The sequence below is a fragment of the Oreochromis aureus genome, linkage group 15 (genome assembly GCF_013358895.1).
Source record: "Oreochromis aureus strain Israel breed Guangdong linkage group 15, ZZ_aureus, whole genome shotgun sequence".
Classification (NCBI taxonomy): Eukaryota; Metazoa; Chordata; class Actinopteri; order Cichliformes; family Cichlidae; genus Oreochromis; species Oreochromis aureus.
The window spans coordinates 15,366,292-15,381,648 of record NC_052956.1 but is presented as its reverse complement, the minus strand read 5'-3'; the positions used below and the strand labels follow the sequence as shown (position 1 = coordinate 15,381,648).

At 38.7% G+C, this 15,357-nt stretch overlaps 1 protein-coding gene across 1 annotated transcript in view; it reads right to left on the bottom strand.

The window, feature by feature from the left end:
* Positions 1–14,917, bottom strand: part of rngtt (RNA guanylyltransferase and 5'-phosphatase) — a 99,867-nt gene extending 84,950 nt beyond the window's left edge. Inside the window, exons 1-7 of the mRNA XM_031730214.2 lie at positions 14,487–14,917; positions 11,974–12,083; positions 11,789–11,892; positions 11,595–11,683; positions 7,303–7,378; positions 4,826–5,075; positions 933–1,042 (exon numbers count right to left, since the gene is read on the bottom strand). Of these exons, the coding sequence (XP_031586074.1) occupies positions 933–1,042; positions 4,826–5,075; positions 7,303–7,378; positions 11,595–11,683; positions 11,789–11,892; positions 11,974–12,083; positions 14,487–14,550 (803 nt within the window). The 5' untranslated portion in view covers positions 14,551–14,917. The remainder of the gene's footprint in view (positions 1–932; positions 1,043–4,825; positions 5,076–7,302; positions 7,379–11,594; positions 11,684–11,788; positions 11,893–11,973; positions 12,084–14,486) is intronic.
* Positions 14,918–15,357: the final 440 nt, after the last annotated feature.

Sequence of the window (15,357 nt, the reverse complement as noted above, 5' to 3'; positions counted from 1 at the left end):
CTCCGTTGTTTTTTCCCTGCCAGCTGGCTTCGGTATTACGTGGTATAAGGCTCTGCCCTTGTCATTTGTTGAGCTTGTTTTCATGCAAATTATGTCCCGGATCAAAATGCGGTACAATCGTCATCTTTTTTTTTTTTTCTTTTTAAATCGTTGTCATTTGGAAATGAGATCGCACATAAGTATGAATTGAGATCGCAATTTTCTAACAATTAATTGTGCAGCCCTAGTAGACGCTTATAACTGCAACTACATCTGAACTATTTGTCTTGAATGTTCAATATATTAAAGCTGGGATGCAGCATTGACATATAACCTCTGACAGAGTCAGTCAAATCTATTGTTTAACTCAAGAACATTGGAAGACATTTTTTAAAGAGTTTTTGTGCGCGCACACACACAGGTTCCCAAAAACAAATATAGTCTCTGCAAAAGTAACCGGATGCATTAAAGAAACACCTCTCAGATGCTTGACTTTGTGGCTTAAGTCATAATATAGTGCACTAGGTGTCATAAACTAAGAGAACAACAACAATTAACTTTGGCTCTACACACTGAAAAACTTCCTAAACTATAAATATGTGAGGATTTTAGTATATTAGCAAACAAAGACATAACAAAAATAACAATTTTAACAGCAGGCCATGAAAATCGCAGCATGGGCTGTTTTCTTGCGCTGTGACAAGCCACTGCAGTCGAGCTGATGCTCTGCAATTTCATTAAAAAAGCTGCTGCAGCATATTTCTCCAGAATAGCAACATCTATTCCTGACTTTGCCGCCTGTCAGAGAGTGTAAAGATTTTTTTTTCTGGGAAAAAAAGGTGATTTAAGACAAATGAGTCACTCATAGCACAGTACAGTACACCCACATGTGTGTAAACAGACACACACACTTTCCCAGAGGAAAAAAAGAAAGGTAAAAGGAAGGTTCTTACTTGTCCCACTCGGCCATCTCCTGGCACATTCTTTGGATCTCGCCTAACTTGGGTTGTACGGTGACCTGTGTGACGCCTTTCACATTGACACCTTCAAGAAATACTGCACCCTGGGAAGATAAAAGAAGAAAAGCAGAAGGCTAAACTTGGAATGAATTTTAAGAAACATTTATTCCCTCCTACACAGAGAAGAAAAACACGTTGAGTGCCGGTGATACTTTTCCAAACACCTGCCTCTTTGTTTTATGAATCCCTGTGCGAGACAACAGTTACAAATATTAAAAATCCTGCTTTCACTGCTCTCTATTTTGAATGTTATTTTCACTTTAATTATTTCAAGAATCTGCATCTCACTCTGGATCAACTCTCTTTTCCCAGTATGAGTGATAGAAACAGATGCAGGGTTTTTCCTGGCTCAAAGTAAGCCTGTGGGGGTTGACTACATACGTAAGCACAAGTGTTCTGCATAAAGATATAGCAAAAGGTCTGTGTTACCTTATTTATGAGAAATCTGCAATTCCCGGTTATTTCTAGGGAACTCATGAACAAAATGCTTGATATCACATAACCATGTGATGATGAAGGTTTGTGCTACACGCTTTAATAAATACTAAATACTATTTAATATACTTCATGTTAAAACAGTTATTAAATTATGATTTCTGTTCTGTAGTTTGACAACACAGTATCCAAGCACCTATCAAGAAACTGAAGGGTAAAAAATACAAATATAAAGGAAATTATTTATTTATTAGTATTACTATTTAATGTGCACGTTTTTCACTTCAGCTCAGTTGCAAACTTTTCACCTGGTGTATGAGCTTCTCCCTGTATAAAGTTCATTATTCACCTTTAAATCTAGGAGGGACTATGTGCATTTCATATTAGGGCTACTGCACATATACATACATTTATCATATATTCTAGACTCTTGATACGTTCACACCAGATGATCTCCTAATGGCCTTGTAAAGGTGAAGCGAATCAGAGTACAGGACATCTGAAACTAAAGTTAAATCAGCGGTTTTTTAAAAAGGCTTGTTTAATATCGCATATAATAGTCATGTGTTTATAAGATCTTGCCTTCTTTCTCCTTTACTTTGCATTTTGCTTTGGTACCTGTGTGCTCTCCTCATTTCTTCTAAGGCTCTTCAATTTAAAAGGGAGTTCTTCCTTCCCACTGTTTCCAAGTTCCTCTATTAGCGAACATCTGTTTGTTGGGGTTTTCACATAAATATTGTAAAGTCTTTACATTACAATAAGTTTCTTGAGACAACTACTTCTAGGCAGATTTCTTGTAGGACAAGTATTTTTTCCCCTTGTTGTCTCCTGACTGGCTCTGTATAAGTATGATATACCAGGCAGCTCTGCTCTATTGATCTGATTAGTCAAAGTAAGCCTGTAATGGACAGATGGTTAATATGGTCCAATATTTTGCCATATATATTATTTTATTTTATTTTTAGTGTCTGCCTTTTTTCCCCCACACTGTTCCCAAAGATAACTTCCCAGATGGTTCTGTGTAAAAAAACCATCTGTGCGTCAGGTTAGACAAGATGTCTCATATTTCACCCAAAAAAGTCTCTGCGAAAGTTGTTTGAATTTCTCATTGGGTAAAAGGAATTTAAAAACAGCCTTTTAAAAGGTTAAGAATCCAATCAAATCCAAAACAAACAAAAATAAGTCAAGTACATTTTTGAGTTGACGAAGACTTTAAATTGGACTGGACATAAAGTTAATGAGTGAAAGGAGTGGAATTAAGTTTGAGCTACAAATGGAGAATTATTTTATTTGAGCTCATTTTTATATTTGCTACAAAGGTTTGTAGGTTTGTAACGCCCTGCTATCAAAAATGGGCAAGCATAAAGATTTTCTTGTGCAGATCGTGTGAGGAGTTTCCAGTCTGCAATGGTCACTATCTATGAAAAATGCTCCAAGGAAGGAACAGTGATGAGGAGGAGGGATTAACAGTACTGAAAAAGCCAATCACAGTAGCTGTTGGCTCCATTAACACAAAGTGTATATTTCTAGCGAGGTGCAGGTCAGGACATATTGTATGGTTTCAGAAGAATTTGCCGTTATAACTTGCAAAAAATGTAGTAAAAACAGTCAGACTGTTATGCAAAAATTGTGTAGTAATATGTAAAAGAAACAAAATCATGACTTTTGTTTGACTTTTTAATTTTACCAACAGCAGTAGATTGTTTTTGATCCAAACTGGTCCAAAGGATCACCTCAATATCTCGTCCAGCGAATAAAGAAGTAAGCAGCAACTATAGATAGATTAATTTATTCTGTCATATCATTGATTGTAACATTGGTCATTTGCTGCTTCCACTGTGGTCATTTTATGATGTCTGCCTGGCTGTGAGATATTAAATGACTTGTGCTTTGGGAGACTTTGGACAGCTGGCCAGAGACAACACAGCATTTAATAACACATTAAACTTTAACAATGGTCTGATCAAGACAACAATTTGATTAGCAAATGATAATGAAGCGATTATTTGGTGCCGTTTTAGCTCATTCAGTCAAAACATGTGGAAATATATATATGTCATGTTTCCTAATTTAAGATCAGCTATATATCCATGCTAGTTCTTAAGTGCATAGGAGACAGGAATCTAATTTATCCTTCCCCTTAGATGTCTTTGACCTAAGTGAGGAAACTTTACTAACAGCTGGAGACTGTAGGTCTTGTTCTGCTCTGCACCCACAGTGAATCTGGCATTGAGGCACATGAATATATTCTCCACCTGCCTCAGGTTTGGCTCGGGATAACGTTCTGGCTTGCAGAACAGAACTCCTGTTTCCAGCGGCACTTCCAAGACAGTGCATTTGGACGTGTCCAACCGTGGGAAGAGATCCTCTCTGAATCTCCGAGGAAGAAGCTGAATAATCATCAAGAACCAACACAACAACTACCTGGCCAGTGAGCCATCTGGTAAAGAAAACCCAAGACAGATAGGACGAGGGCTAGCAAGGAAGCAACAAATGATTTTTCAAACATAGGAATGTGGGTGTGAGGGGTGCGGTTCTTCTGGAAAACTGACTCTGGGTTATGTGTCTCTATAAACACATGCCAAAATGACTCACCAAATATCCTTAAGTGGCTCACCCATTAAAATCTACATATAGAGAAACTGTGGAAATGTTTGATCCTTCGAAATATCTTCCTGATCATGATAGGTACATAGCCGCCAACTAGTCTGACTGCAAAGCCGACCACTCAACCAAGAGACAGTATACTGTTCCTCCTCTCTCCTCTGGACCTCGCCTGTGCTGTATCATATTCTCAAATATTAGATTTGGCCCCATTCAGGTTGTCAGTGAGCTCTGTGTGCAATAAAAGTAATAAACAGATGTTCTGCTGTTGTAATCTGAACAAATGTTTCACACCAATAAATATGTTTTTAATACTTTCCACCATACGAGTGCCGCTTCTGTCTTTTCATTGCCTCTACACTGGCTGCTACTCGTGTTGTTGCACCATTTAGATTTAGCCTTCTTATACAGTCACTTCCTTGAAGTACTCTGAGGCATTAGATCAATGTAAACAGAAGGAAAAACAGATTATAAGCAAGAGGAGATGATTCGAGGTTTCTAATTTCTCAGAATGGCATTGATGAATACTTTACATTAACACTGGCAGGCAGCTTTTATCTAATCAAAATTACACCTCTGTCAGCAGCTGAGAAAATGGAAAGTGTAATTTTCTCTAAATTTAAGCATCAGATTTATTGGATTCAGCAACAGATTTACAGGATTATTATATACTTGTGCCTCTTAAAAGGGAGGCCTCCCCGTAGACCCCAAAATCACCCAGTCACGCAGCAAAGGGATCAACACATTTTCTACTTAAGAGTCCATTTCCTGGAACACAGAGGCCTTACCAGTTTTATCTTCTCTTTCTTCCGCTTGCCGGGCGCCGACCCAGAGGAGCTGGGGCCCGACTCCTGCCCAAGCGCGTTGCCATCGTCGTCCACGTCCCCGTCGTCGTCGTCAAAGCACCATTCTGGCAGCTCGGGGGCAGGTGGTGCGTCCTCCTCGTCACCATAGCGACGGAAAAGCTCTTTGAGGTAGTCTCCCTTGTAGATCCCCGGGGCCCGAGCCTGGGCAAAAGCAGCCACCGCTGCCTCGATGCTGATAAGAACGAATAACAGAGACAGGACGTCTTTTTAAAAGACCTTCAGACTAGTTTCAAGTTGACCAAACCATCATGAAAGCAGGTGAAAGATATGGGTATATAGATGATTTTCTGTACAATAAGTGGACCTTTTACATGGTGTAGAGGCACTATCTTTATACCAGGGTGTCTAAAGCAGAAGCTCCCATGAAACCAAAGGGAAACACAAAAAGAATGAAATATTTAATTTGCTTTATTTTCCTTAATGTTATGATCATTTAGTGTCTCTTAATTTGTATCTATAACTAGACTTCAGTATGTGTGAGAGAGGGGTGGAGTAGAACAAGCATAAAAGAGAAGATAGTGAGCTGACTTTAACCAACAACAAATGTTTCCAAACGAGTGTCTGTCTAAAACCCATGATAGAGGGACGCCAACCAGCTGTCTTGACTCGAACAGCAGCAGCAGCTGAGTTACAGCTGAACCACACGACAAAAACCAGAGGCCGGGATGGAGGAACACTTAAAAACAACAGTCACATTTACAGAATAACACAAACTAAAAATAATTTAACGCACACAATTACTTTGGAGAAGCTGACCATCCCCCTCCCTTCCTTAAAGCAATCACCCTCAGGAATAAGCTGTACAGGAGATTTTTGCTACCACTTTAAATGAAATGTCAAACTGCATTTGCAATCAGTCGAGGCAAAAAAGAAAATACACTTTTCTTGAAGTAAACATGTTTATGTAAGCTCCAAACTTTGGCCTGCTTCAAAATATATTCAATCGTTTCAAGTTTGAAAGACCTTTCAACACAGAAAGTGCAGTTTGATTGTTAAACACTTCTACACGTGGGCTTTAATGACTGTAGTCATTAAAAGCCCCTTAGTTTAAACTGTTATTAGGCGTATGAAAACTCATGCTCACCTTGTACTCATCAAAAATCTAAAAAGCATAAAGATATTTTTTACAAAAGTGACTTACTTGCAGTTGAAAACTAGGGAAGCAGATATTCTAATGATCAAATTATAATTGAATCCACTTTACAGGAGCATTTGCTGGTGTCAGGTTCTAAAAGGGGAACTTAATCTGTCTGATTCCGAGATTAAAGATGTTAAAATTGTCTGAAAATACGCACACGTGACATGTGAAATGTGAAATTTATTGAAGCAAATAATAGTGACCTTGAAACATGATAAAGCAGGCTGTGTAATGCTTGGATTTTACAAAAACATCCATGTAATTCAACGCAGTAGCTTCAAATAGCTGAAAATTAAGCAGGTCTGATTCTGACCTGTGTGCCTAGACGGGAGGTTGAGGGACTGCATGCCAACTATTCTGACTAAAGGTGAAGGAGAGGCTTTTAACCTTTTTCGTGTATGCTCAAGAACTACCAAATTGTCTGTTCTCAAGAACAATCTCTGCTAGGAATAAAAATTTTAAGGTGACTGTGGAGAAAAAAAATCATTTTTCTCAACTCAGAATTAAACCTACTTTTACAAGAAATAAAACTGCATTATTTACCAGACAGTAGACATTCCTGCATAAAGTTATTATGTGCATTTAATCACAGAATAAGCATGCTAATACTGTATCAATTACTGTGCACTAAATATGCCATGTTATTTTCCCTTCAGATATAGTAATTTTTTCCCAGAGGATGTATAATTTTTGAAATGGCAATTTCAAGCCATTTCAAAAACGTTAAGCCATTTAACATTACGTGTGGTAATACGCATTAAAAAGGCCCATTGTTGTTACTTATCTTCCAACACGTAATAGTGGATGACAGCTGTAAATGTTCTCAGGATATTCATTTCACAGGAAGCAGTGGGCGGTGGGAGGGTGTTTATCCAGCCTCCATGTCTGCAGCTTCCAGGGATTCTGCTATCACAGACTGCTGCTCCACCTCTGACAAAAGATGCATCCTCACCCCTCCTGCTCAGCTGCTCTAAATTATTTATCTCGGCTGCTCGGTCACTCAAAACCAGCCAGCCTCTTTGTAAAGCTTTATTTAGACTGGTAGTGACAGAGTAACCTCTCTTGCAGTCACACACATGCTGAGAAGAAGATGGGAATATCAGCTTAAAAAATAAAAATACTGATACGCTTGGGAGAGTGAAACCAGAGTAACACTGGTGGGAGCTCCACGTTGTAGGGTTTGTGTTGTCATGCAAGACGACTGAAGATTGTGAGACTGCCCTCCCAGCAGTGTAAGTGATTGAAGCGTGTCAGCCCTTACCTCCAGTCCATCTTCTCCACCAGGTACGCACATATCAGAAAGCCTGTCCGGTTGAAGCCATGCGTGCAGTGAACACCTTCAGGAGAAAGAAAGAAAAAAAAAAAATATGCAAACCTTTCAAGAACTCCACCTCAAGTTTACACAATATATTGTTTTTCTATCCCTATTGTTTTCACATAAATATTAGATATACATTTATTTTTTAATGATGAATTGTGTTTTTATTTCCATTTCACACAGCTTGACAATTTTTTGGACGCGTGTGCCGTCACCTCAATCTACGCTCAATCAATTCAACGTGGCATATTATGAGCGAGACCCCCTTATTTCAACAGCCAAGCCATTGGGCACAATTTCATCCAATGTAACATCTCTCACATCAATAAACCCAGCTCGCCTTTGAGATATACCGCGGCTGACTGGATGTTTTGAGGAGGGGCATCAAGTCACACACAAAGGACTCACAGGCAGATCCTTTTCTCCTTAGGGGGGGGTCCTGCCTTTATACCTACATCAAAAATCTGACACCAGCCATTGCACGCACAGAAAAGACCCAGGGATTGATGAAACATTCAGGGAATGGAAAGAGCATGAGAAAAAAAAAAAAAAAGGAGAGAAAATTCTGCTCTTTCAGAAGAAAAGGTTCTGGAAAGGAAACCCTCCACAAGGGGTAAAAAGCACTCTGAAGATTGTAATCATATCTGACAAAAATCCTCCCAATTTGTGACAAACTGACATTTATTCAGACAAGATCCCTTCAGCAGGTGCACAGCAGGATTAAAAAAAAAATATATAAAAATACATATAAAATCAAACCTTCTGACTCGCATGTCTCCCAATATATTAGGATGTTTGCCTGGCAACGGCAGCGATAACAAAGATAAACGTCAGCGGATCGAGATCACATTTAACAGACCAATTGTCTAATTTGGACATGTGTACTGTGGAGAAAACAAAGCCTAATCACCAGCTGGCTAAAGGCAGGAGATTGCTGAGATGACATTCACACATTCTGCTCTGATGTTCGAGCAGTCTGATTTACAAGTCGGGCAGCAGTTACAAGTTAAGAGCAAATCTGGACAGGACGAGGTGTAAGAGAGCACCCTGCTGCCAGTAGCATAAAAGTGCAGCGGCGTTACCCCGTCTTCAGCTGATAAGTACAACCCTAGGCTAACCTTCAGGCAAAAGGACATGACAGATCACTACCACTACAATAGATGGAGATAACTTTTTTTTTATTCCCCACTAAATAACATTTACACGACAATTGAGGAAATCATGTGAGCCAAAAGAACACTCCAAAGACTTCAAATAAAGCAATAGGCAAACTATTTTTTTATGTATAGTGCACATGAGGTACTATTATGTAAAAATGTAAAATACAGCAAGGTGTTTCGGCACAACTATAAACACAGGCCTGATACAGATATGCATGCACTAAGCCATTATCAGCCAGTATCAGTGTAAGCCTAATTTAGAGGCACAGCAACATGCGCCTTCCTTGTACATGTGTTTAAGCCTATCCATTAACTGTGTCTATACTCAGCCTGTAACCAAACACATAATAACTTAATTTGTTACAATCTGCATTAGAAATTAGAATAGCTTGTTTTGAGCTCATAATAACAAGCTGAACAGCTACAGAGAAAAAAAAAATCTAGTTTGAGACAAAAAGGAAAAAAAAACAGTGGAAAAAACCTTCCCACACACCAGCATCTACATCGTTCCCTTTTAGATCAAATCTATTTAGCCAAGGTGCTCATTGATATTCCTTCACCTATAAATCACCTACACAGTGTTCACTGGGAGATGAGTGTTGTTTGCGATATGCAACTCCTCCACAAGCTGACAAAATAGTGACTTGCACAGGACTGCATATTTTAAAAATGTGCAAAGACACTCCTTGTGAGGGCTGAACATGGTGCTACTGTGCAGACATCAGAAGAGCACTAGTTGTACTGGGAAGCCGTTTGATATTTGACATGAGTGTACGAATGTGTTTGCTGAAATTTTAAACAGTGAAAATATATTCTGACAAGACCTCGCTCCAATTTGCGTTTAACCAATCCCGGAGTAAGGCTGCCCTCTGCTGGACACAAAAGCTCATGTTACCAATCAGCCAATCACACAACACCAATTCGATTAATTTAATGTATGTAATGATCAAGATGAGTCATTGAAGCCTAAACTGAGCTGAAGAAAGATGATTCTAGTGAATTTGAACGTGGCGTGGCTGGTGGTGCCTGACGGGCTACTTTGAGTATTTCAGAAACTGCTTATCTAAGGGAATTTCCCTGTCCAGCTGTCTTTAGAGTTTATGGTCTGAAACAGATCAACTATGCTGTCAGCAGCAGCTCACTGGCCAGAATGCCTTGTTTATGTTAGAGGACAGTGCTTCAAGCTAATGTGAAGGCAACAGTAGCTCAAATAACCACTAACTATGCATGCAAAAGAACATCTCTGAACACACAACATTGCAAACACCAAAGCAACAGAAAACCAGAGCATGTGCTAATCCTGTTAGCTAAGAACAGGAAACTGAGGCTACCATTTACACACTCACCAAAATTGCATATGAGAAGAGTGAAAAAACATTGTCTGTTCCGAGTCTGAGATAGGGTCAGAAATTGGAGTAAACAACATGAAAGCATGGATCCATCCTGCTTTTTATCAGTGGTTCAGGCTGGTAATGGTAATAGTGTAGGAGACTCGCACAGCTTAGCACCAACGATGCACCTGAGTATTGTTGCTGACCATGTCCATCCCTTTGTAACTATAGTGCACTCATCTTCTGACGGCTGCTTCCAACAGGATAATATGCCATGTCATAAAGCTCAAATCCCCTCATACTGCTCTTGGAAGTTCAAAAAATTAACTGTACTCAAATGCCCTCCACAGTCACCAGATATCGATCCAATTGAGCGCCTTTGGGATGTGGTGGAACGGGAGATTTGCATCAGTGATGCAGTCCAAAATTTTCCAGCAGCTGTGTGATGCTAACATTTTAACATAGACCAAAAAAAAAGAAAGAAAAAAGAATCAACTAAAAAAGGCAGTTCTGAAGGCAAAAAGGGATCTAACCCAGTACTACCAAGGTATGCCTAATATAGTGATCATTTAGTGCAAAGGCAGTTCTTCCAAAAGCAAACTTTTCTATTGAGAGTATGTGTATGAATTTAGCTGCAACACGATACAGATCTTCATTCTCTTCCTAAGCCTAGGCATCAGCATAATGCTGAACCACGCTTACAACAGAGAATCAAAGCAAAAACAGCAGTTTCTTTGGGGTTTACAACCCACAAGCCAAGAATAAAATTATTTTTACGAAGTAATAATAAAAAAGATTGAAAGTACATAGGCAAGAATATGATCAATATGTTAAAATATGAGCTAGAAATTGTACATTACAGAACACTTATTTATGAGTAAACTATGTTGATGTCTACTTTTAAGGGGTCTAGCAAAGTTTTTGCACTAGTATTATAATTACATAGCACTAAACTCTTAAAAAAAAAAAAAACACTTACAAGGACACAGTGACACTTTATTCTTTACTGCAAAATAAAAGTGTCAGTGTAAATGAAGCAGAAAGTCTCTGTGTACTTTAAGTGTGGGTTTTTGAAATGATGTTCAGGCATTAAGATTCAAACTGACTGGGATAAGTCATAGCCAGAATTTGGTTATTGCTGAAGCAGAAGCTGTTACAACTGTCTGACTAAATTACACACAGTGCAAACTCATTTGCAGCACCAGATGTTTTTACACTTAAAGTCTATTTCTGTCTCATTTCATATCCTTCTGTGAGCAGAGGTGATAAACACAGCACTTAATGGGTTCCAGTCACACTGGCGCATCTGATATCTTAAGAAATGAAAAACATAGACACACTCAGAGGCTTCTCTTGGCCAAATACTCAGCTTCTGGTATCATTTTAGTCAGAGAAAAAATACTGTTAAACCTGAATACTTTTCCATCATCGGCGATTGCTGGACTGACGATTGCCGGACTGACGATTGCCTGTTGGAAAATTTTTACGTATCGCCCAAGCCTAGTTTCCCCAGGCACAAAAGAGCAAACAGATATCGGGGAAAGCAAAGCAAACGAACCCTGGCATTCTCATTAGCTACCTGCTAAATTGTTACTTTGCTGTCGGCAATGATCAGTACAACTTTTACTCTTCCTGTTACAATAGCAAGCTGTGGGAGGTATACCTTCTGCTGGTGTACCTTAGATTCAAAAGTGCACCTAGTCTGTCAATTAGATTGGTGAAATCCACATGATGAAATACTCACCTATCAAATCTGTGGGATTCTTCTCATTGAAGTGTTCACAGAGCCTGATGAACATCTCAGTGGTCTCTTTTGAAGGACACTCCCCGTGGCTAAAAAGGTACAGGATGACATTAGTATTCAACACATTAACATCCACAGTTCTGCAAAATGATGAATTTGGACAGTTAGTTTGTAACAGTGCTTTTTAATCTTACCCCTTACACTGAAGCTTCATATATTTTATCCCTTCTTTTTCAATTTCACTGCGGTCATAAAAGCGAGTCGTGTTCGTCAAGTCTACGAGCAAACCCATTTTCACCTGAGGAGGAGAGAAACGGGCACTGTGAGGGAAGGTTTTCTGTGCCACTTTAATACTTCAGTCCTTGCTGAGGGTACTTACCTTTAGACTTTTTAAATAGTTGGACAGCATGCTCGGATTAAACCTGTTCTCCTCTGCAACTTGGTCATCATATCTGGGACCTAACATCGTTTTCATTGGCAGGAATTTACCTAGGAAGGAGAAATGTAATGAATGAAACAAAAATCCTGAAGTATTCTAGCATGAAAACTATCTTGTATGAGCAGGGACAGCAGCTTTGTCCCTAATTTAATGACTAATTTTTAGGGTTATGGCTAAGAGTCTAACTTCATACCAAGTCAAATCTACAAATTCAGAAAAATCAATAAAAAAATCAAATCACTGACTAAGTATTTGTCAAGGTCACATTCAATTAAGCATTAGACAGCACCCCAAGTGCATTTGTTTTGTAAAGAACTTGGTTAATAGCCAATAAAACTGTGAATCCATTTGTGTAAACTACACTGAATTTCTTAGAATAAAAGCCTGGAATAAAAGTGCCACCAATTCCAGCTGTGCCTTCAAACAGAGCATCTGTGTAAGCTGTTGCACTGTTATAAAGTTGAGGCGGAGAGGAGACAAGCCTGCAATTGCAGGTCTTACAGAAATGTCTTAACATCACATAACTGTAATGATAACAATGATGAATGGGCAAAATAAAACCGTAACATCAATACTTTTGTATAAAGTGTTAACAAGACAGCCTTGCATCACTTAAGCATGGGAACTTGGATCAATCCACTTGCACTGTCTACTTTTGACCTTATAATTTCCTTCTACTTATGTTGAGCTGTTATACTGACAGTTGTACATTGCAATAAGGAATAAATATAGGAACAGATCTATATCCACAGTCCATACTGCCATTCGTATCAACACAGTTTTATCTACATCTACCCTTTCAAGCCTGTCACATCAGTCAGCTGCACTATTAATACAGAACATAATGTAGAAAAAATTGCACACGTTCCCAAAGTCTGTTACTGACCACTGAATTATTTAGGATATACTCAGGCTGTCTATCACTGACCAGTCCCAGAAAACACTGGTACACTTCTAGCTATGAAGTACAGTTGTCCACCTGTCTGTCTTTGCTCCAAGACACTACACTCCAAGAAACAGCTCCTTTCCTTAACCTCAATGACATTTTCATCAATGTCAAGGAAAAGAAGCTGGGAGGTAGTTTTAAAGATACCCCAGCTGTACAGCATTTCTGTCCCTCATGCTCTTGATCCACCTTTTTTGATTGGCTTAGGTTTTACAAAGGCAACACTACAAATCAGACACTTTTCTAAAGTCTGGCTTTTAATGAAAGATTCGGAGGTCAAAGAAAGAACGTCATTGTCCGTCTCTTGCAGGTTAACAAGTCTTTCACAGAAAACATCAAGTGACCACAGACTTACAAGCTACACAGATTTTTGCGCAATATGATAGAAACAGTCACAACTAAAATTAAATCCAGCTACAGTCAGTTAAAACGTCTAATAACTGTATGAAACTGGTGGAAAGTGAATTCTCCGATACTTTGGTTCATTTTTTTTCCTCAGTTATTTTGGATCTCAAAAGAAACCTGAAGCTCAAAAACAGATGTAGCAGCTGATGGGTGCATACCTAAGATAAGATAAGATAAGATAAGATAAGACTTTATTGATCCCACGGCGGGGAAATTTGTGTGTTACCACAGCTCAGGTACAGATAGCAGAAGAATACAAAGACTATACCAGAATAATTCCAAAATACCTACTGGAAATCATAGTATTATCAGACAAAAACAGCAATTGGAATAACAGTTAAGAGCTTATAGATTATAAAAAACAAAAGAGAAAGAAAGGTGGCATTCAAATACATTAAAAAAAAAATGCTTCTCATGCTAAACGCCTCTCAGCACTAGTAACGTGTCACACACGTACAGTATGCTCGCCGTGAGCTCCTCAAGCCATAGCCCCGGTTTGTTTGGACACGTGATTCTTTGACGGTGAAGCATACCAACTTAGCAGCACTTTTCTGAAGCTCTTTTTAAAACGTTTTCTTTTAAAAGTAATGGACTCCCATACTTGGTGTTTGTTCAACATTAAAGTCACACTAAAAGCTGAAAAGAAGCGGAAAACGTTGCTAAATAGTTACCGTTAGCGACCTAGCAAAAAGAGCGCGCACGAATACAGTGTCAGAGAAATTTTCATTAAAAAAAATGCCAAAATTAAGTTAATTTCATATAAATACTAAATGAACAAACCTTTTTAACTAAATCAAGCTTAAAAAATTTGTTGACGTCATTCAATGAAATCGGCGCTTTGATTTACACCTCATTTAAAAGATAAAGCATTCATTTTTACAACAGAGAAACAGAGCCTAAATATGTGCTAATCTGTCTGTACTTAAAGACCGAACGTGAACCAAGACAGCCCATTACTGCTACTTAAATCTGACAGTCTAAAATAATAAATAACTGATATATATAAGGCAACAAGCATCACAGCAACACCAGTGCACGAAGCTAACTAGTAGCAATAGCTTCATCTGGTAAATAAAACACTTTTGGTTAAATTTACACTAACCTGCCACAGGTTGTCCTCTTCTAGGACAATTGCGCCATCGAGGAGGAGGTCCGTTATTTGACATGTTGAGTTGAGGTTGGTAATATCTAAAAGCTTGTAATATCAATAACCCCGTTGCTTGATGCTGCCTCTCTCCCCCTACAGCAGATGCTGGGTAGATATTCACCCGAGCACTGCGGACTTAGGGCCCTTTAGCTCCTAATTCAGGAGAATCACCAAGCAAGTTTAAGCCCGGTTAACCTTCTGACAGACCAGGAGGCATTTTACACGAAACGCAGGCTGTTCCGATCCACTGCAGATCAGCCTCTGAAGAAATTCAGCTATCTTTTTCATTTGTCTACCATAAATCTAGGTTTTTAGCAATCAGCTAGCAACACCTCACTGATCCTTCTTCTTCTTCTACTGGTATTTTTCTACGGCGGCAAGTCGTATCTGTGCATTATCGCCACCCTTCGGACTGAAATGGTTGCTGCAGCAGCTTGAAAGCTAGTTCATTAATTCATTTATTTACAAAGAAGAAAAAAAAAACACAAAACCCCCCACAAACGTTCTTACCTTATTATTTTATTTATTTGTCAACACTGCTTTAGATTTTTAATTTATTTGTTATTTATATTCTACAGTTCGATGGTGAGTAAATGCTCCAAAATTTAACTCTGATTCTAACTGGTTTATATTCTGAAGGACAATAAAGTGGTTATTCTATTCTATTCTATTCTATTCTATTCTATTCTGTTCTGTTCTATTCTATATGTGTTTAGCTCCTCTCCTCGTTATGTAGACCTATAGTTCTTTTTTTATTTCCCCCACCTGTTGACAATACACAAAAATGTGTAATTGTTTCTTTCTGTCTTTATATTTCATACCTTTC